This window comes from Tachyglossus aculeatus, assembly GCF_015852505.1.
Source record: "Tachyglossus aculeatus isolate mTacAcu1 chromosome 12 unlocalized genomic scaffold, mTacAcu1.pri SUPER_6_unloc_4, whole genome shotgun sequence".
Taxonomy (NCBI): domain Eukaryota; kingdom Metazoa; phylum Chordata; class Mammalia; order Monotremata; family Tachyglossidae; genus Tachyglossus; species Tachyglossus aculeatus.
This window is the reverse complement of record NW_024044831.1, coordinates 6,944,261-6,966,675: the sequence shown is the minus strand read 5'-3', so window position 1 is coordinate 6,966,675 and position 22,415 is coordinate 6,944,261. Positions and strand designations below refer to the sequence as shown.

General features: G+C 46.3%; 1 protein-coding gene across 2 annotated transcripts; it reads right to left on the bottom strand.

The window, feature by feature from the left end:
* Positions 1 to 6,615: 6,615 nt before the first annotated feature.
* On the bottom strand, positions 6,616 to 21,579 carry LOC119921717 (zinc finger protein 695-like). 2 transcript variants are annotated; one of them, XM_038741782.1, is made up of 4 exons: positions 20,842 to 21,579; positions 13,734 to 13,833; positions 10,323 to 10,393; positions 6,616 to 7,164 (listed from the first exon to the last, which is right to left on the bottom strand). In XM_038741782.1, exon 4 carries the CDS (start codon positions 7,049 to 7,051, stop codon positions 6,683 to 6,685), a length of 369 nt encoding a protein of 122 aa, XP_038597710.1. In that variant the 5' UTR covers positions 7,052 to 7,164; positions 10,323 to 10,393; positions 13,734 to 13,833; positions 20,842 to 21,579; the 3' UTR covers positions 6,616 to 6,682. The 2 variants fall into 2 exon arrangements, with proteins under 2 accessions (XP_038597710.1, XP_038597708.1); XM_038741780.1 differs by having other exon boundaries at positions 7,055 to 7,164.
* Between the last annotated feature and the right edge of the window lie 836 nt (positions 21,580 to 22,415).

Below are 22,415 nucleotides of genomic sequence, written 5' to 3'. Positions count from 1 at the left end.
AGGAAAGAGCTGAGTGGCCTCGGCGACGTGAGGCGCTGGAACGGGATGGACCCTTTTGGGTCCCCGATGGACGCCCTGTACTGCCCGCCGCCGCGCTGCGACCCATTTGCCCGAGCATTCGCCAGGAGAGCCGCTTTGGGGCAGATGCCTTGGCAGCCGCAGTCCTCCTAATCAGGTTTGCTCCAGGTACGCATCCCGTTGCCAAACGTGATACAGCCGGTTGCGCTACCCACCACAGCGTTAATGCCCATCCTGGTCATCGGGTTCCCTTGAGGGGACGCCCCTGGGTCTCTCCCCCCTTCGAGGGATTGCAGGTTGATTTTGTGCCACTTCCGGGGGCCGGTAGGTTTCGATAACTGCCGGCTATTGTCGATGGCCTGACTGGGGGGATGGAGGCCTTCCATTCCTCTCGAGCAGCTGCTCTTACGGTGGTGAAATGCCTCTTGTCGGAAGTCGTTCCCCGCTCTGGGCCACCCGCTGTTATCGATTCCGATCGGGGATCGCACTTTACTCGGTCTGTTCAATCCGCAATGTATCGATCTCTCGGGATTGAACGTTGCTTCCGCGCACCGTACCATCCCCGGAGTTCAGGAAAGGTGGACCGTGCCAATAGTGAGTTTAGAACACCTCTGGGGATACGTTGTACGGAAGCTTATCTCAAACAGCCGGAGGTCCTGCCTCCCACCCTTTATCGTCTACGATGTCGCCCCCGGGCACCTTGGAATGCATCACCTTCCGAGCGGCTGCTTGGTCATCCCCCGTTCTGGGGAAGCCTCTCGGATCCTCGACCTCCTCCGACCTTGCAAGCACGCGATGACGCCCTGCGAGCCTATGTTTTGTCTCTCCAGGCGACTCTCGTTAGGTTGTGGGCTGCCAGAGTCCTCCATCAGCGCGCCCCTGTCACCGATCACCCGCGTCCGTTCGTCGACGGAGACTGGGTTTGGGTTGAGCCCGTGGTCGGCCACATTTCACTTAAGCCGTCCTGGGAGGGACTCTGCCGGGTTCTCTCGTCTTCCTTTTCTGCCAGTTCGTGTAGCTTTGGATCCACCCCTCCCAGGTGAAGCCCGCCATCCCGGCCCCACGGCCGCGTCGAACTTCTACCGGCTGGGCCTCCGGGACGACCTGTGTGTAGAGCACTGTACTAAGCGCTTTGGAAGTCCAAGTTAGCAATATAGAGAGACGGTCCCTACCCGACAGCGGGCTCACAGTCTAGAAGGGGATAAAAATTATGGACAGATATTGGGAACGAGGAGGAAGAGCGAGGATATGACCGGAAATTGTACAGATGTATCTGGAAGAAAATAGCCAAATAAATCAATGACGAGTCAAAAAAATGCAGTGGTAAATAAAGCGCTGATGCTAGGAACAAAATTCATTCAATCGTATTTATTGAGCGCTTACCGTGTGTGGGGCACTGTACTGAGCGCTTGGGAAGTAGAAGTTGGCAACATGTAGAGACGGTCCCTACCCAACAGCGGGCTCACAGTCCAAAAGGGGGAGACAGATGACAAAACAAAACATTCATTCATTCAATTGTATTTATTGAGAGCTTACTGTGTGCAGAGCACTGTACTAAGCGCCTGGGAAGTATGAATTCACTCATTCAATCGTATTTATTGAGCAATTCCTGTGTGCAGAGCACTGTACTGAGCGCTCAGGATGTGGAAGTTGGCAACATATAGAGATGGTCCCTACCCAGCAACGGGCTCACCAGCTAGGAGGGGGAGACAGACAACAAAACAAAGCATTCATTCATTCAATCGCATTTACTGAGTGCTTACCGTGTGCAGAGCACTGTACTAAGCGCTTGGGAAGTATAAGTTGGCAACATAGAGAGACGGTCCCTACCCAACAAAGGGCTCACAGTCTAGAAGGGGGAGACAGACAACAATACAAAACAGGTGGACAGCTGTCGAGTCATGAGAAGCATCGTGGCTCAGTGGAAAGAGCCTGGGCTTTGAAGTCAGAGGCCATGGATTCGAATCCCGGCTCCGCCACTTGTCAGCTGTGTGACTTTGGGCAAGTCACTTCACTTCTCTGGGCCTCAGTTACCTCATCTGGAAAATGGGGATTGAGACTGTGAGCCCCCCGGGACAAACCTCATCACCTTGTAACCTCTCCAGCGCTTAGAACAGTGCTTTGCACATAGTAAGCGCTTAATAAATGCCATCATTATTACAAGAATAAATAGAAATAAAGCTAGATGCGCATCATTAAGGAAATAAATAGAATAGTCAATATGTACAGGAGTAAATATGTACAAGAAATGCAGTGGTGGGCTCAGATTGGCGGCACAGCACTCTGCAGGTGAGGTATTTAAATCAAGGTTCTGCCATGAACGCTTATTGAATAATAATAATAATAATAATGACATTTGTTAATAATAATAATTTTGGTATTTGTGAAGCGCTTACTATGTGCAAAGCACAGTTCTAAGCGCTGGGGAGGATACAAAGTGATCAGGTTGTCCCATGTGGGGCTCACAATCTTAATCCCCATTTTGCAGATGAGGTAACTGAGGCCCAGAGAAGTGAAGTGACTTGCCCAAAGTCACACAGCTGACAAGCAGTGGAGGTGGGATTTGAACTCATGACCTCTGACTCCAAAGCCCAGGCTCTTTCCCCTGAGCCAAGCGCTTACTATGTGCCAAGCACTGTTCTAAGCGCTGGGGGAGATACAAGGTGAGCCGGTTGTCCCACGGGGCGCTCCCAGTCTTCATCCCCATTTTCCAGATGAGGTCCCTGAGGCCCAGAGAAGTGAAGTGACTTGGCCAAGGTCACCCAGCTGACAACTGGCAGAGCCGCGATTTGAACCCATGACCTCGGACACCCAAGCCCGGGCTCTTTCCACTGAGCCACGCTGCTTCTCACCCGAGTTCCTAGTACAGTGCTCTGCACACAGTAAGTGCTCAGTAAAAGTCACCGATTAATTCACTGATTCATTCATTCATTCATTCAATCGTATTTATTGAGCGATTACTGTGGGCAGAGCACTGTACTAAGTGCTTGGGAAGTACAAGTCAGAAACATATAGAGACGGTCCCTACCCAACAGTGGGCTCAGCTCACAGTCTAGAAGATTGATTGATGATCATTCTAGATGATTGATCCTCATATGATCCGTTAGAACAGTGCTTTGCACGTAGTAGGCGCTTAATAAATGCCATCAGCATTATTATTATTATTCTTGATCCTTTTACCTCACACAGCGTGATTTCATACCTCACATAATAATAATAACAATAATAATAACAATAATAATAATAATAACAATAACAATAATAATAATAATAACAATAATAGCATTTGTTAAGCGCTTACTATGTGCAAAGCACTGTTCTAAGCGCTGGATGACTTCATACTTCACACCAGAAGTTACAGGACTGAGGCCCATTCCTCGTGCTCGTTGTGGGAAATCCGCTGTACTCTACTTTCCCAAGCGCTTAGTACAGTGCTCTGCCCACAAGAAGCGCTCAATAAATACGATTGAATGAATAAACACCAGTGATTGATTGACTGATCCGCCATTTTCAACGTGAGACGCCACGGTCACCGTGTACCCAATGGGGAGATGTGAGATAATCGGACTCGACGGCGTCCTTGATTCACATGAAGTGGACAGACTAAGCGGTAATAATAATCATTCATTCATTCAATCGTATTTATTGAGCGCTTACTGTGTGCAGAGCACTGTACTAACCGCTTGGGAAGTCCAAGTCGGCAACATCAAGAGCTGGTCCCTACCCAACAGCGGGCTCACAGTCTAGAAGGGGGAGACAGACGACCAAACAAAACATATTAACAAGATTGTACTTCCCAAGCGCTTAGTACAGTCCTCTGCACACAGTAAGCGCTCAACAAATACGATTGAATGAATGAATGATGATTATTACCACTTAGTCTGTCCACTTCATGGGAAGCAATAAATACGGTTGAATGAATAAATAAAAAAATAGAATAAACATGTACAAGTAAAATAAATACATAGAGTAATAAATATGTACAAAGAGTGTACTTCCCAAGCGCTTAGTACAGTGCTCTGCACACAGTAAGCGCTCAATAAATATGATCGAATGAATGAATGAGTAAAAAAATTGAATAAATATATACAAGTAAAATAAATAGAGTAATAAATATGTACAAAGACTGTACGTCCCAAGTGCTTAGTACAGTGCTCTGCACACAGTAAGTGCTCACTAAATACGATTGAATAAATGAATGAATGAATAAAAAAATCGAATAAATATGTACAAGTAAAATAAATACATAGAGTAATAAATATGTACAAAGATTGTACTTCCCAAGCGCTTAGTACAGTGCTCTGCACACAGTAAGCGCTCAATAAGTATGATTGAATGAATGAATGAATGCATAAAAAATAGAATAAATATGTACCAGCAAAATAAATACATAGAGTAATAAATATGTACAAACATATACATATATACATATAATAATGATGATATTTGTTAAGCGCCTACCATGTGGAAGTGAGATCAGGTATTTTATCTCAAATTCTGGGGCACATTATTGACTTTTTGCGGGGGTATTTATTAGATCTTATGTCAGGGCACTGAACTGAACACTAAGCTACTTACAAGATAGTCAGGTTGGACACAATCTACATCTCACATGGGGCCCACAGTAATAATGATAATAAAAATAACAATAATAATAATAATAATAATAAATAGCATTTGGTAAGCACTTCCGATGTGCCAAGCACTGATCTAAGCGCTGGGGGGGGGGGGATATAAATAGAGAAGCAGCGTGGCTCAGTGGAAAGAGCCCGGGCTTTGGAGTCAGAGGTCATGGGTTCAAATCCCGACTCTGCCATTTATCAGCTGTGTGACCTTGGGCAAATCACTTCAATTCGCTGGGCCTCAGTTCCCTCATCGGGAAAATGGGGAGGAAGACTGTGAGCCCCACGGGGGACAACCTGATCACCTTGTAAACTCCCCAGCGCTTCGAACAGTGCTTTGCACATAGTAAGCGCTTAATAAATGCCATTATTATTATTATAAGTAGGTAATCAGGTTGCCCCACGTGGCTTTCACGGGCTTCATCCCCATTTTCCAGATGAGGGAACTGAGGCTCTGGGAAGCGATGTGACTTGCCCAAGGTCACACAGCAGACATGTGGCAGAGCCGGGATTCGAGTCCACGACCTCTGACTCCCGAGCCCGGGCTCTTTCCACTGAGCCCCACGGCTTCTCTGATTCATTAATTATTCATTCATTAAGTATTAATCCTCATTTTACAGAGAAGGGAACTGAGTCACAGAGAAGCAAAATGACTCTCGCAAGGTTACGCGACCGGCAGTGGCAGAGCTGGAATTAAGACCCATGTTCATTCTCAGTCTCTTTTGCAGGCTCCTCCTCCCCTTCCCACCCTTTTACTGTGGGGGTTCCCCAAGGTTCAGTGCTTGGTCCCCTTCTGTTCTCAATCTACACGCACTCCCTTGGTGACCTCATTCGCTCCCACGGCTTCAACTATCATCTCTACGCTGATGACACCCAGATCTACATCTCTGCCCCTGCTCTCTCTCCCTCTCTCCAGGCTCGCATCTCCTCCTGCCTTCAGGACATCTCCATCTGGATGTCTGCCCGCCACCTAAAGCTCAACATGTCGAAGACTGAATTCCTTGTCTTCCCTCCCAAACCTTGTCCTCTGCCTGACTTTCCCATCTCTGTTGACGGCACTACCATCCTTCCCGTCTCACAAGCCCGCAACCTTGGTGTCATCCTCGACTCCGCTCTCTCATTCACCCCTCACATCCAAGCCGTGGCCAAAACCTGCCGGTCTCAGCTCCGCAGCATTGCCAAGATGCGCCCTTTCCTCTCCATCCATACTGCTACCCTGCTCATTCAAGCTCTCATCCTATCCCGTCTGGACTACTGCATCAGCCTTCTCTCTGATCTCCCATCCTCGTGTCTCTCTCCACTTCAATCCACACTTCATGCTGCTGCCCGGATTATCTTTGTCCAGAAACGCTCTGGGCATATTAATCCCCTCCTCAAAAATCTCCAGTGGCTACCAATCTGCGCATCAAGCAGAAACCCCTCACCCTGGGCTTCAAGGCTCTCCATCACCTCGTCCCCTCCTACCTCACCTCCCTTCTCTCCTTCTACAGCCCAGCCCGCACCCTCCGCTCCTCTGCTGCTAATCTCCTCACCGTACCTCGTTCTCGCCTGTCCCGCCATCGACCCCCGGCCCACGTCATCCCCCGGGCCTGGAATGCCCTCCCTCTGCCCATCCGCCAAGCTAGCTCTCTTCCTCCCTTCAAGGCCCTGCTGAGAGCTCACCTCCTCCAGGAGGCCTTCCCAGACTGAGCCCCTTCATTCCTCTCCCCCTCGTCCCCCTCTCCATCCCCCACATCTTACCTCCTTCCCTTCCCCACAGCACCTGTATATATGTATATATGTTTGTACATATTTATTACTCTATTTATTTATTTTACTTGTACTTATCTATTCTATTTATTTCATTTTGTTAGTATGTTTGATTTTGCTCTCTGTCTCCCCCTTTTAGACTGTGAGCCCACTGCTGGGTAGGGACTGTCTCTATATGTTGCCAACTTGTACTTCCCAAGCACTTAGTACAGTGCTCTGCCCCCAGTAAGCGCTCAATAAATATGATTGATGATGATGATGATGATTAGTAGTAGTATTAAAACTGAAAGTATTTAGGGCCAAACTGAATACATGAGTTGAACGAGGGAGGTGAGAGAGACGGGCAGTGACGACAGGAGAAAGAAATCCCTGGTAAAACCCAGATTCCGACCCAAAGAGTCCGAGTGCTTGCCCAGCGACGTGAGGTTCCGATAGTTTTCCAGCATCGTGTCCCGATAGAGGTTGCGCTGGGCGAGGTCCAGAAGCTGCCACTCTTTGCGGGTGAAGGTCATTGCCACGTCCTCGAATGTCACCGACCCCCGAAATGCCATGAGGTTCCCGGTCAGTTCACATCGCTCCCGGCCATCGCTCCGAGAACCCGTCCATTGCTCCGAGAACCCGACCACAACTCCGAGAACCCGACCACCGCTCCGAAAACCCATCCACTGCTCCTAGAACCCGTCCACCGCTCCGAGCACCCGTCCATCGCTCCGAGAACCCGTCCACTGCTCCAAGCACCTGTCCATCGCTCCGAGAACCTGTCCATCGCTCGGGCCTTTGGAGAAGGGGATACCTGGCTGCAGGTATTCCAAGAGGCCCTGAGAGGGAATAATGCTACTCCCAGGGGCCACATTGTGGAAAGGAGATGGGAGAGAAGGGTGGAAGGGTTGAAAGTTGCAGTAGAAGAGAAAAACAAAGATTGAGAAGCGACAGCAACATATTTACTACTCTGTTTTGTTTTGTTAATCTGTTCTGTTTTGTCATCTGTCTCCCCCTCCTTGCCTGTGAGCCTGCTGTTGGGTAGGGACCGTCCCTCTAGGTTGCCAACTTGCACTTTCCAAGCGCTTAGTACAGTGCTCTGCACACAGGAAATGCTCAATAAATACGATTGAATGAATGAATAAATAAATACAATTGAATGAATGAATGAATGAAATGGCGTTTCTTCCAGGCAGGGAGACTCTCTCGGTTTCCTGGGGGAGAATTTTTTTTTGCTTGTTATGGCATTTTGTTAATAATAATGATAATGATGGTATTTGTTAAGTGCTTACTATGTGCCAAGCACTGTTATAAGCGCTGGGGAGGTTACAAGGTGATCAGGTTGGCCCACGGGGGCCTCACAGTCTTCATTCCCATTTTAATAATAATAATAATGATGATGGCATTTATTAAGCGCTTACTATGTGCAAAGCACTGTTCTAAGCGCTGGGGAGGTTACATGGTGATCAGGTGGTTCCACGGGGGGCTCACAGTCTTCATCCCCATTTGACAGATGAAGTCCCTGAGGCTCAGAGAAGCGAAGTGACTTGCCCAAAGTCACACAGCAGACATGAGATGGAGCCAGGATTCGAACCCCTGACCTCTGACTCCAAAGCCCGGGCTCTTTCCACTGAGCCACGCTGCTTTAATAATAGTAATGATGGCATTTGTTAAGCACTTACTATGTGCCAAGCACTATTCTAAGCACTGGGGAGGTTACAAGGTGATCCGGTTGTCCCCGGGGGGCTCACAATCTTCATCTCAATTTTACAGATGAGGTAATAATAATAATAATAATAATAATAATAATAGCATTTAATAAGCACTTACTATGGGCCAAGCACTGTTCTAAGCGCTGGGCAGGTTACAAGGTGATCAGGTTGTCCCCCGGGGGGCTCACAGTCTTCATCCCCATTTTACAGATGAGGTAATAATAATAATAATGATGGCATTTGATAAGCACTTACTATGTGCCAAGCACTGTTCTAAGCGCTGGGGAGGTTCCAGGGTGATCAGGATGTCCCCCGGGGGGCTCACAGTCTTCATCCCCAGATTTACAGGTGAGGTAACAACAATAATAATAATAATAATAATAATAGCATTTGTTAAGCGCTTACTACATGCCAAGGACTGTTCTAAGCACTGGGGAGGTACAGGGTGATCGGGTGGTCCCACTTACTATGTGTTAAGCGCTAATCAGGTTGTCCCACATGGGTAAGCACTTATTACACGTTAAGCACTGAACTAAGAGCAAGGATGGATACAAGCTTACCAGGTTGGACACAATCCTTGTCCCATGGTCTAAACTGGAGGGAGAACTGAATCCGCAATTTACAGATGAGATAACTGAGGCACGGAGAATCCTCATCCCATGGTCTAAACTGGAGGAAGGAGAACTGAATCCCCAATTTACAGATGAGATTACCGAGGCACGGAGAATCCTCGTCCCACGGTCTAAACCAGAGGGGGGAGAACTGAATCCCCAATTTACAGATGAGAAAACTGAGGCACGGAGAATCCTCGTCCCAGGGTCTAAACTGGAGGCGGGAGAACTGAATCCCCAATTCACAGATGAGATAACTGAAGCACGGAGAATCCTCGTCACACGGTCTAAACTGGAGGGAGGAGAACTGAACCCCCAATTTGCAGATGAGATAACCGAGGCACGGAGAATCCTCGTCCCACGGTCTAAACTGGAGGGAGGAGAACTGAATCCCCAATTTACAGATGAGATAACCGAGTCACGGAGAATCCTCGTTCCACGGTCTAAACAGGAGGGGGGAGAACTGAATCCCCAATTTACAGATGAGATAACTGAGGCACGGAGAAAGAAGTAACCTGCCCAAGGTCTCCCCCTCCTAGACTGTGAGCCTGCTGTTGCGTAGGGACCATCTCTGCATGTTGCCAAGTTGGACTACCCAAGCGCTTAGTACAGTGCTCTGCGCACAAGAAGCACTCAATAAATACGATTGAATCAATGAATGAACACAGCGGACTAGAGAAGCAGCGAGCATGGCTCTGTGGAAAGAGCCCAGGCTTGGGAGTTGGAGGTCGTGGGTTCAAATCCCGGCTCTGCCAATTGTCGGCTGGGTGAATTTGGGCAAGTCACTTCACTCCTCCGGACCTCAGTTCCCTCATCTGGAAAATGGGGATGAAGACTGGGAGCCCCCCATGGGACAACCGGATCACCTTGTAGCCTCCCGATCGCTTAGAGCAGTGCTTTGCACATAGTAAATGCTTAATAAATGCCATTATTATTATTATTATTATTATTATTCTCTGTGCCTCAGTTCGCTCATCTGTCAAATGGGATGAAGACTGTGAGCCCCACGTGGGACAACCAGATCACCTTGTAACCTCCCCAGCGCTTAGAGCAGTGTTTTGCACATAGTAAGCACTTAATAAATGCTATTATTATTATTATTATTATTATTATTATTATTATTATTATTTTATTCTCGGGGCCTCAGTGACCTCATCTGTCATATGGCATGAAGACTGTGAGCCCCACGTGGGACAACTGGATCACCCTGTAACCTCCCCAGCGCTTAGCACAGTGCTTTGCACATAGTAAGCGCTTAATAAATGCCATTATTATTATTCTTATTCTCTGGGCCTCAGTTCCCTCCACTGGAAAGTGGGGATGAAGACTGTGAGCGCCCCCGTGGGCCAACCTGATCACCTTGTAACCTCCCGATCACTGCTTTGTACATAGTAAGCGCTTAATATATGCCATTATTATTATTATTATTATTGTTATTATTATTAGAAGGGGGAGACAGACAACAAAACATATATTAACAAAATAAAATAAATAGAATATGCAAATATGTACAAGAGAGAACTTGTACTTTTCAAGCGCTTAGTACAGTGCTCTGCACCCAGGAAGTGCTCAATAAATATGACTGCATGAGAAACAGGACCTCAAGAAGGGCAGAGGGAACCGCATCTCACCCGAGCACTGGTTTTCCGAGGCATGGGGGCCGTTGCTTGACTTCCCAGGCTCCTCTCTGGGAGATGAGGACCTGTGGGAAAAGGAAAGCCACTGTCCGTGAATCCAGTGCCACTTCCCAATTTCCCAGATAACATCACCAGAGATTGCCATGAGGAGCAGGGAGACCTGAGGAAGAAAGAAGGAAAACCACTGTCCGTGAATCCAGTGCCACTTCCCGATTTCTCAGATAACCCAACCGGAGAATGCCCTGAGGAGCAGGGAGACCTGAGGGAGAAAGAAGGAAAACCACAGTCCGTGAATCCAGTGCCACATCCTGATTTCCCAGATAATATCACCAGAGATTGCCCTGAGGAGCTGGGAGAACTGAGGGAGAAAGAAGGAAAACCACTGTCTGTGAATCCAGTTCCACTTCCCTATTTCCCAGATAACCCAACCAGAGATTGCCCCGAGGACCAGGAATACCTGGGGGAGAAAGAAGGAAAACCACAGTCCGTGAATCCAGTGCCACTTCCCAGTTTCCTAAATAACCCAACCAGAGATTGCCTCGAGGAGCAGGGAGACCTGGGGGAGGAAGAAGGAAAACCACTGTCTGTGAATCCAGTGCCACTTCCAAATTTCCCAGATAGCCCAAGACATTCCCCACCCATTCAAAAAGGTATAGATCCAGAAAAGAAGAGGGAGCGGGAAAAATGAGGGCTTTGGACGGCTTCTTGGAGAAGACGGGATTTTAATAAAACTCTGAAGGTGGGGAGTGTAGTGGCCTCCTACATGTGAAGAGGGACGTTGTCCCGGGCCGTGGGGAATGGGAGGAAGGAGAAGGGAAGGATATTGACATGTTTTTCAAAAGCCACAGCGTGGCTCAGTGGAAAGAGCCCGGGCTTTGGAGTCCGAGGTCATCGGTTCAAATCCCGGCTCCACCAATTGTCAGCTGGGTGACTTTGGGCAAGTCACTCAACTTCTCTGGGCCTCAGATCCCTCATCTGTAAAATGGGAGTGAAGACTGTGAGCCCCCAGTGGGACAACCTGATCACCTTGTAACTTCCCCAGCTTTGCACATAGTAAGGGCTTAATAAATGCCATTATTATTATTATTATTATTATTGTTAATAATAATTCTACGCGGATGAAGGAAAAGCAGGTGAAGATAACCTAGAGAAGGACCGACAGACGGATCTAGGAATAATCAGCTGTCTAGACTGCGAGCCCGTCGTTGGTTCCGGACTGTCTCTGTATGTTGCCAATTTGGACTTCCCAAGTGCTTAGTACAGTGCTCTGCACACAGGAAGCGCTCAATAAATAAGATTGAACGAATGAATGAATCTGTACAGATTTATTGCTCTATTTATTTGTCTTGTACATATTTACTATTCCATTTATTTTGACTAATGATGTGCTTATAGCTATAATTCAATTTATTCTGATGATATTGACAACTGTCTACTTGTTTGGTTTTGGTGTCCGTCTCCCCCTTCTAGACCACGAGCCCGTCATCAGGTCGGGACCGTCTCTATTTGTTGCCAATTTGGACTTCCCAAGCGCTTAGTACAGTGCTCTGCACTCAGGAAGCGCTCAATAAATACGACTGAATGAATGAATGAATCTGTACAGATTTATTGCTCTATTTATTTTACTTGTATACATTTACTATTCCATTTATTTTGACTAATGATGTGTTTATAGCTATAATTCGATTTATTCGATGGTATTGACACCTGTCTACTTGTTTGGTTTTGGTGACCGTCTCCCCCTTCTAGACCGCGAGCCTGTTGTCTCTATATTTTACTTGCGCTTTTAGTAAGTGCTCAATAAATATAATTGAATGAATGAATGAATCTATGTTGCCATCGTGTACGTCCCAAGCACTTAGTACAGTGCTCTGCACACAGGAAGCGCTCAATAAATATGATTGAATGAATGAATGAATATATGTTGTCGACTTGTACGTCCCAAGCGCTTCGTCCAGTGCTCTGCACATGGGAAGCGCTCAATAAGTATGATTGAATGGATGAATGAATATATGTTGCCAACTTGTACGTCCCAAGTGCTTCCTCCAGTGTTCTGCATACGGGAAGCACTCAATAAATACGATGGAAGGAATGAATGAAGAGGGCGGACTGGGTTGTAGTAAGGAAGTCGGGAGGAGAGCAAGCAGGGGGAGAAAGACCTCCGCCACTAACCTCCTAGCCGGGCCGCGTCCTCGCCTGTCCCGCCGTCGATCCCCGGCCCACGTCCTCCCCCTGGCCCGGAATTCCCTCCCTCCACACATCCCACCAAACTAGCTCTCTTCCTCCCTTCAAAGCCCTACTGAGCGCTCACTCCTTCCGGGAGGTCTTCCCGAACGGAGCCCCTTTTTCCCTCTGCTCCTCCTCCCCTCTCCGTCACCTCGACTCCCTCCCTCTGCTCTGCTCAAGCGCTTAGTACAGTGCTCTGCACACGGTAAGTGCTCAATAAATACGATTGAATGAAAGATAGGGAGACACAAGCAAGCGCTTAGTACAGTGCTCTACACACAGTAAGCGCTAAATAAATACGACAATGAATGAATGAATGAAAACAAGGATCCCCCTCTTCCCCCTCCCCATCCCCCGCCTAACCTCTTTCATTCATTCATTCAATCGTATTCATTGAGCGCTTACTGTGTGCAGAGCACTGTACTTCCCCTCCCCACAGCTCCTATATATATGTATATGTTTGTACATATTTATTACTCCATTTATTTTACTTGTACATATTTATTCTATTTATTTTATTTTGTTAATATGTTTTGTTTTGTTCTCTGTCTCCCCCTTCTAGCCTGTGAGCCTGCTGTCGGGTAAGGACTTTCTTTATATGTTGTCAACTTGTTCTTCCCAAGCGCTTAGTACAGTGCTCTGCACACAGTAAGCGCTCAATAAATACGATTGAATGAATGAATGAATTCATTACTCTATTTATTTTACTTGTACATATTTATTCTATTGATTTTATTTTGTTAATATGTTTTGTTTTGTTGTCTGTCTCCCCCTTCTAGACTGTGAACCCGTTGTCAGGTAGGGACCGTCTCTATATGTTGCCAACTTGGACTTCCCAAGCGCTTAGTCCAGTGCTCTGCACACAGTAAGCACTCCACAAAGACGATTGAATGAACAAATGAACAAGCAGGTTGGAAAGCAGTGGGGAAGAAGCTGTTGGAAAGGGAATGGTTGAGGGAACCGAGAAGGAACGTCACGGAGCAGGTAACTGGGGGAGCCAGGATCGGAATCCAGGGACGGCGATGAGGTGATAATAATAACAATAATAATAATAATAATGATGGCATTTATTAAGCGCTTACTATGTGCAAAGCGCTGGCTGGACAGCGGCCTCTGAGGGGAGAGGCGGAGGTCATGTTCCATCTGCGGCGGTGGAGGGGAGGGAGTTGAGCTCTTTACCTATCCGTGAGAAGCCGAAGCAGGGCGATGGGAACGACTCCTCCATGGCTCCCGGGAACGCCGCGTCCTCTGCCAGCAGTTTGTGCACCCGGGCCTCCGCCTGGGGAGATTCAAAACATTCACAAAGATGGGGCCGGGACGGGGAGAGACGTTCTTGGGGGGGTCAAATTTAAGGCTTCTGAGTTGCCACCGAGCCCGATCCGCGAACGTCAGATATTCATCCATTCAATCGTATTTATTGAATTATAAATTTATTAATTCATTCAATAAATTCATTCATTCATTCATTCAATAATATATTTATTGTCAAAGGCAGTTGAGAGGTCTAGGAAAATTAGGACGAATGAATGAATGAATCAAAATTCATTCATTCATTCAATCAATCATATATTTATTGTCAAAGGCAGTTGAGAGGTCTAGGAAGATTAGGATGAATGAATGAAAGTTCATTCATTCATTCAATTCATTCAATAAACAATATATTTATTGTCAAAAGAAGTTGAGAGGTCTAGGAAGATTAGGATGAACAAATGAATGAAAATTCATTCATTCATTCAATAAATAATATATTTATTGTCAAAAGCAGTTGAGAGGTCTATGTATATATGTTTGCACATATTTATTACTCTATTTATTTATTTATTTTACTTGTACATATCTATTCTATTTATTTTATTTTGTTAGGATGTTTGGTTTTGTTCTCTCCCCCTTCTAGACTGTGAGCCCACTGTTGGGTAGGGACTGTCTCTGTTGCCAACTGGTACTTCCCAAGTGCTTAGTACAGTGCTCTGCACACAGTAAGCGCTCAATAAATACGATTGACTGATTGATTGATAAGAAGTTTAGGATGAATGAATGAATGAAAATTCATTCATTCAAGTCATTCAATAAATAATATCTTTACTGTCAAAGGCAGTTGAGAGGTCTAGGAAGATTAGGGTGGATGAGTGAATGAAAGTTCATTCATTCATTCAATTTATGCAATAAATAATATATTTATTGTCAAAAGTAGTTGAGAGGTCTAGGAAGATTAGGATGAATGAAGGAATGAATTGATTGAATTCAATGAAAGAATGAATTCATTCAATGATGAATGAATGAATTCATTCAATGATGAATGATTGAATTGAATAAATAAATACGATTGAATGAATGAATGCACGAATTGAGCACTTCCGGTGTGCAGAGCACTGTACTAAACACTTGGGAAGTCCAAGTCGGCAACATCTAGAGACGGTCCCTACCTGACGGCAGGCTCACAGTCGAGAAGGAGGAGACGTGGCAACAAAACAAAACGTATTAACCAAATAAAATAAATAGAATAAATATGTGCAAATACAATGAATGGAGTCATAAATACATATCAACATCAGCGCTTAGAACAGTGTTTTGCATATAGTAAGCGCTTAACAAATACCATCATCATTATTATTCTTATTATAGATACATATATACATATATACTCAAATACCATCATCATTATCATCATTATATACACATATATACTCAAATACCATCATTATTACTATTATTATTATATATACATATATATATACTCAACCACCGTTAAAATCCACTTTCCTCATCCGGAGTTAGCCCCACGGAGGCGGAGAGGGTTGAATTTTCCACCCCGCACACCCGAGGGGAGCCAGCAAACCGGGTTTTCACTGAGGGTAGGGACCGTCTCTCTATGTTGCCAACTTGGACTTCCCAAGCGCTTAGTACAGTGCTCTGCGCACAGTAAGCGCTCAATAAATATGACTGATTGATTTTAGTACATTGTTTTCATCTTTATTGTACAGATTATTGCTTCTGGATGGATCTATTACTCTGTACATATTTACTATTCTATTGATTTTATTTTGTTAATATGCTTTGTTTTGTGGTCTGTCTCCACCTTCTAAAAATAATAATGGCATTTATTAAGTGCTTACTATGTGCCAAGCACTGTTCTAAGCGCTGGCTAGCTTACAAGGTGATCCAGTTGTCCCACGGGGGGCTCACCGTCTTAATCCCCATTTTCCAGATGAGGGGACTGAGGCCCAGAGAAGTGAAGTGACTCGCTCAAAGCCACACAGCTGACTCCATTCATTGTATTTGCACATATTTATTCTATTTATTTTATTTGGTTAATACGTTTTGTTTTGTTGCCCATCTCCTCCTTCTCGACTGTGAGCCCGCTGTCAGGTAGCCGAGATTTGAACCCATAATAATAATAACAATGGCATTTATTAAGCACTTACTATGTGCCAAGCACTGTTCTAAGCGCTGGGGAGGTTAGAAGGTGATCCGGTAGTCCCCCGGGGGGCTCACATTTAATCCCCATTTTGCAGATGAGGGAACTGAAGGCCCAGAGAAGTTAAGTGACTTGCCCAAAGTCACACAGCTGAGAAGTGGTGGAGCCGGGATTTGAACCCACTATAATGATAATAATGGCATTTATTAAGCGTGTACTATGTGCCAAGTGCTGTTTTAAGCGCTGGGGAGCTTACAAGGTGATCAGGTCATCCCACGGGGGGCTCACAGTCTTCATTCCCATTTTCCAGATGAGGTCACTGAGGCCCAGAGAAGTTAAGTGACTTGCCCAAAGTCACACAGCTGAGAAGTGGCGGAGCCGGGATTTGAACCCATAATAATAATAATAATAATAATAATAATAATAATAGCATTTATTAAGCACTTACTATGTGCCAAGTGCTGTTCTAAGCGCCGGGGAGGTTACAAGGTGATCAGGGTGTCCCACGGGGGGCTCATATTAATCCTAATTTTGCAGATGAGGGAACTGAGGCTCAGAGAAGCAAAGTGACTCGCCCGAAGCCACGCAGCTGAGAAGTGGTGGAGCCGGGGTTGGAACCCATGAATTCAGACTCCAAAGCCCAGGTTCTTTCCACTGAGCCACGCTGCTTCTAGACTGTGAGACCACTGTTTGGTAGGGACCGTCTCTATATGCGGCCAACTTGTACTTCCCAAGTGCTCAGTACAGCGCCCTGCACACAGTAAGCGCTCAATATATATGACTGACTGAATGAATGAATGAATGAACTGCTTAGTTTAGCACTCTGCGCAGAGCTGGTGCTAAATGGGATGAAATGATCTCCTCGTAACCTCCCCAGCGCTTAGAACAGTGCTTGGCACATAGTAAGCGCTTAATAAATGCCATCATCATTATTATTATTATATTTGTATCAAATAACTATCACCTGTCCACAAGTTTTGTTTTGTCGTCCATCTCCCCCTTCTAGACCGTGAGCCCGCTGTTGGGTAGAGACTGTCTCTCTATGTGGCCAACCTGGACTTCCCAAGTGCTTAGTACAGTGCTCAGCACACACGAAGCACTCAATAAATACGACTGAATCAATTAATGAACACTTAATATGACCTTGTCCAACAGCCCCCCTGATTGGCACAATTTTTATGCGAGGCAATTACCTGGATCACATGAGACTGAAGTCTATATGTTGTCAACCTGGACTTCCGGAGCGCTCAGTACAGTGCTCTTCACGCAGTAAGCGCTCAATAAATACAATTGAATGAATGAATGAATAAATATGACTGAATGAATGAATGAACTCTGGAGTTTGCAAATATTTACAGGTGTTTTGTCTGAACACGTGTTTGGAGTCAGAGGTCATGGGTTCAAATCCCTGCTCTGCCAATTGCCAGCTCGATGACTTGGGGCAAGTCACTTCACTTCTCTGGGTCTCAGTTTCCTCATCTGGAAAATGGGGATGAAGACTGTGAGACCCCCGTAGGATGACCTGATCACCTTGTAATCTCCCCAGCGCTTAGAACACTGCTTGGCACATAGTAAGTGCTTAATAAATGCCATTATTATTAAATCCCGGCTCTGCCAATTGTCAGCCAGGTGACTTTGGGCAAGTCACTTCATTGCTCTGGGCCTCAGTTCCCTCATCTGTAAAATGGGGATGAAGACTGGGAGCTCCCCGTGGGACAACCTGATCACCTTGTAACATCCCCGGTGCTTAGAACAGTGCTTCGCACATAGTAAACACTTAATAAATGCCATTATTATTAAATCCCAGCTCCGCCAATTGTCAGCCATGTGACTTGGGGTAAGTCACTTCACTTCTCTGTGCCTCAGTGACCTCATCTGTCATATGTGGATGAAGACTGTGAGCTCCCCGTGGGACGACCTGATCACCTTGTAACCTCCCCAGCGCTTAGAGTGGTGCTTGGCACATAGTAAGCGCTTAATCAATGCCATTATTATTAAATCCCGGCTCCGCCAGTCAGCCAGGTGACTTTGGGCAAGTCACTTCACTTCTCTGGGCCTCAGTTCCCTCATCTGGAAAATGGGGATGAAGACTGTGAGTCCCCCGTGAGACGACCTGATCACCTTGTAACCTCCCCAGTGCTTAGAACAGTGCCTGGCATATAGCAAGCGCTGAACAAATGCCATCATTATTATTCAGTGCTTAGAACAGTGCTTGTCACATAATAAGCGCTTAATAAATGCCATTATTATTATTTGGGCAACTCACTTGACTTCTCTGTGCCTCAGTTCCCTCATTGGGAAAATGGGGATAAGACTCTGAGCCCCCCGTGGGACGACCTGATCACCTTGTAATCTCCCCAGCGCCTAGAACAGTGCTTGGCACATAGTAAACGCTTAATACATGCCATTATTAATAAATCCCGGCTCCGCCAATTGTTGGCTATGTGAATTGGGGAAGTCACTTCACTTCTCTGTGCCTCAGTGACCTCATCTGTCATATGGGGATGAAGACTGTGAGCCCCCCGTGGAACGACCCGATCACCTTGTATCCTCCCCGGTGCCTGGCACCTAGTAAGCGCTTAATAAATGCCATTATTATTAAATCCCGGCTCCGCCAGCTGTCAGCTGTGTGACCTGGGGCAAGTCACTTCACTTCTCTGGGCCTCAGTTCCCTCATCCGGAAAATGGGGATGAAGACGGTGAGCCCTGCATAGGACGACCTGATCACCTTGTATCCTCCCCGGTGCTTGGCACATAGTAAGCGCTTAATGCATGCCATCATTATTATTAAGTGCTTACTACGTGCCAGGCACCGTAATAAGCGCCCAGGGAGGCACAAGTTAGAAAGGTCGGCCATGGTCCACGGCCCAAATCTGGCTCACCGTTCTGACCCCCTTTTCCTGATGAGGAAACCGAGGCACAGAGAAGGGAGGCGTCTTTCCCAAGGCCACACGGCAGCTAAGAGCCAAGACCAGAACCAGTCATATTTATCAAGCACTTACTGTGCGCCGAGCACTGTACTAACTGCTTGAACCAGATTCCTTCCGACGTCCCGTGCTCTAACCATTAGGCAGAGCTGCTTCTCCTGACTTACTTGTATTTCCCAAGTGCTTGGTACAGTGCTCCGCACACAGTAAGCGCTCAATAAATACGATTGAATGAATCCCTGCTCCGCAAACTGTCAGCTGGGTGACTCTGGGCAAGTCACTTCACGTCTCTGGGCCTCAGTTCCCTCATCTGGAAAATGGGGTTTAGGATTGTGAGCCCCCCATGGGACCACCTGATCACCTTGTAACCTCCCCAGTGCTTCGAACAGTGCTTGGCACATAGTAAGCGCTTAACAAATACTATTATTATTATTATTATTATTATTATTATTATTATTATTTCTGCGTTTTGGTTTCCCCCCGAGCTGCATCATGTTGCCGGCGCTGTGTCGCCCGTGGACAACGCAGTCCGATTGGCACCTTTTTATGACATCTTATGGTTTCAGAAAACGCGGAGGTGCCAACTTGGACTTCCCAAGCGCACACAGTAAGCACTCAAGAAATACCATTATTATTATCATTATTATTATTATTATTATTTCTGTGTTTTGGTTTCCCCCCGAGCTGCACCATGTTGCCAGCGCTGTGTTGCCCATGGACAACGGAGTCTGATCGGCAAATTTTTATGGCGTCTTATGGTTTCAGAAAACGCGGAGGTGCCAACTTGGACTCCCCAAGTGCACACAGTAAGTGCTCAATAAATACTATTATTATTATTATTATCATTATTTCCGCTTTTTTGTTTCCCCCCGATCTGCATCACGTTGCCAGCGCTGTGTCGCCCGCGGACAACGGAGCTCGATCGGCACATTTTTATAGCGTCTTATAGTTTCAGAAAACACGGAGGTGCCAACTTGGACTCCCCAAGCGCACGCAGTAAGTGCTCGATAAATACGATTGAACGAATTAAGGAATGAATGAGAATAAATATGACTGAAATAAATGCCATCACTATTATTATTATTATTATTATTATTTCTGCGTTTTGGTTTCCCCCGAGCTGCATCACGTTGCCGGCGCTGTGTCGCCCACGGACAATGGGGTCCGATCGGCACATTTTTATAGCATCATATGGTTTTGGGAAAACACGGAGGTGCCAACTTGGACTTCCCAAGCGCACACAGTAAGCGCTCGATAAATACAATTGAACGAATTAAGGAATGAATGAGAATAAATAAGACTGAAATAAATACCACCATTATAATTATTATTATTATTTCTGCGTTTTGGTTCCCCCCGTGCTGCATCACATTGCTGGCACTGTGTCGTCTGCGGACAACGGAGTCCGATCGGCCGACTTTTATGGCATCTTAAGGTTTCAGAAAACGTGGAGGTGCCAACTTGGACTTCCCAAGCGCACACAGTAAGCGCCCAATAAATAACATCATTGTTACTATTATTTCTGCGTTGTGGTTTCACCCCGCGCTGCATCATGTTGCCAGTTCTGTTTCGCCCGCGGACAATGGAGTCCAATCGGCCCATTTTTATGGCGTCTTATGGTTTCAGAAGACGTGGAGGACTTCCCAAGTGCACACAGTAAGTGCTCAATAAATATTATTATTATTATTATCATTATTATTATCATTATTTCTGCATTTTGGTTCCCCCCGCACTGCATCACGTTGCCGGCGCTGCGTCGCCCACGGACGACGGAGTCCAATCGGCCACTTTTTATGGCGTCTTACGGGTTCGGAAAACGCGGAGGTGCCAACTTGGACTCCCCAAACGCACGCAGTAAGCGCTCGATAAATACGACTGAAAGCACGAACGAGAAACGCACCTTTAAACATGATCGAACGACTTAAGGAATGAATGGGACACGTACCTTCTCTGTCTTCCGAATGAATTAAGGAATGAATGAGAATAAATACGAATGAAAGAAACTTCTCCGTCTTCCGATCTGCCGCGTCCCCCGTCCATGACGGGAAGTAATCCCGTTCTAGGCGTCGTCTCCTTAGGGATTTCTGAAACTCCAACACCTTGCGAGGAAAACCCTCTGGCAACCCCCAGCGCAGTGCCGCACGTCTCCAGAGGCACAGTTTGTTCTGCCGCATGAATCGGCTCATCCAGCCTTGACTGGCTTTAAATTCCGTTTCGGCGACGTTTTGTTCCCTGGCGACTTCCCGGGCCTCGGATTTGAGCATCTTGGGCGACAGGGTGCGCCCGCTGTCCCTCAGCTAGGTCACGTTATTCCAAGATCCTGCTGTCGATCTCGGGGTATTTCCCACCCTTTGGGCCCCGGAAGGCCCGGCACGTCGCCTTAGCGCTCATCAGCTGCTCCTTCTGTTTCCACTGGTATCGCAGCTGCTTGGGATCTGCCGAAAATTCCCGCACCGCCGCCCGGACGCCATTTGTTTCAGAAAAGGATACAACGCACAGCTTAAAGTGGGCCGTGTAATTGTTGCATTTACCCATGTCGGGGGCAGACGTTCGCTCCGTTACGGATCCTTCAGCTTTGAATTCTGCAACTCGCTTGGCGGGCTCAGATTTGTCCGCGTCGGGTCGGCCGAAATAAGCGGACCACTTGGGCCCTGGCCACCGTCTAGACACGCGACGGCTACTTCAGCCCATTTGGGGGTTCATTCCTCACCCGGCCGAGACGCCGAGGGAGCGCTGAACACCACAAAAACACAAATTTAATAATGATAATGGCATTTATTAAGCGCTTATCTTTAGAAGAAGAAGAATAATGGCATTTATCAAGCGCTTACCTTTAGAATAATAATAATAATGGCATTTATTAAGCGCTTACCTTCAGAATAATAATAATAATAATGACGGCATTTATCAAACGCTTACCTTTAGAATAATAATACTAACAATAATGATGGCATTTGTTAAGCACTTTCCTTTAGAATAATAATAATAATAATAATAATAATAATAATAATGCCGGCATTTATTAAGCGCTTACCTTTAGAATAATAATAATAATAATAATGATGACGATGATGGCATTTATTAAGCGCTTACTATGTGCCAAGCACTGCCCTAAGCACTGGGGGCGGTTACAAGGCGATCACGTTGGCCCACAGGGAGGCTCACGGTCTTCATCCCCACTTTACAGACGATGGAACTGAGGCATGGAGCAGTTAATATCAGTTCTCTGACGGCTATGCTATTTTTGCGTCCCACTCATTCCGTCGATCGTTATTTATTGAGCACTTTACCGCGTGCAGAGCTCTGTACTAAGCGCTTGGGAAGGACAAGTCGGCAACATATAGAGATGGTCCCTACCCGACACAGGCTCACGGTCTAGAAGGGGGGGTAGACGGACAACAAAACAAAACATTCAGTCATTCAATCATATTTATTGAGCACTTACCGTGTTGTGCAGAGCACTGTACGAAGCACCTGAGAAGTATTCATTCATTCATTCCTTCAATCATATTTATTAAG

Excerpts from the sequence above, each read along its gene's own strand:
- LOC119921717 (XM_038741780.1), bottom strand. The coding sequence starts at position 21,160 with ATGCTCAAATCCGAGGCCCGGGAAGTCGCCAGGGAACAAAACGTCGCC. Across the intron at positions 13,834-20,841 it reads TCATTCGGAAGACAGAGAAG|GCGGAGGCCCGGGTGCACAA; the intron begins GTACGTGTCCCA and ends GAATCTCCCCAG. Across the intron at positions 7,165-10,322 it reads CTCGGAAAACCAGTGCTCGG|GCCCGAGCGATGGACAGGTT; the intron begins GTGAGATGCGGT and ends CCTTCTCCAAAG.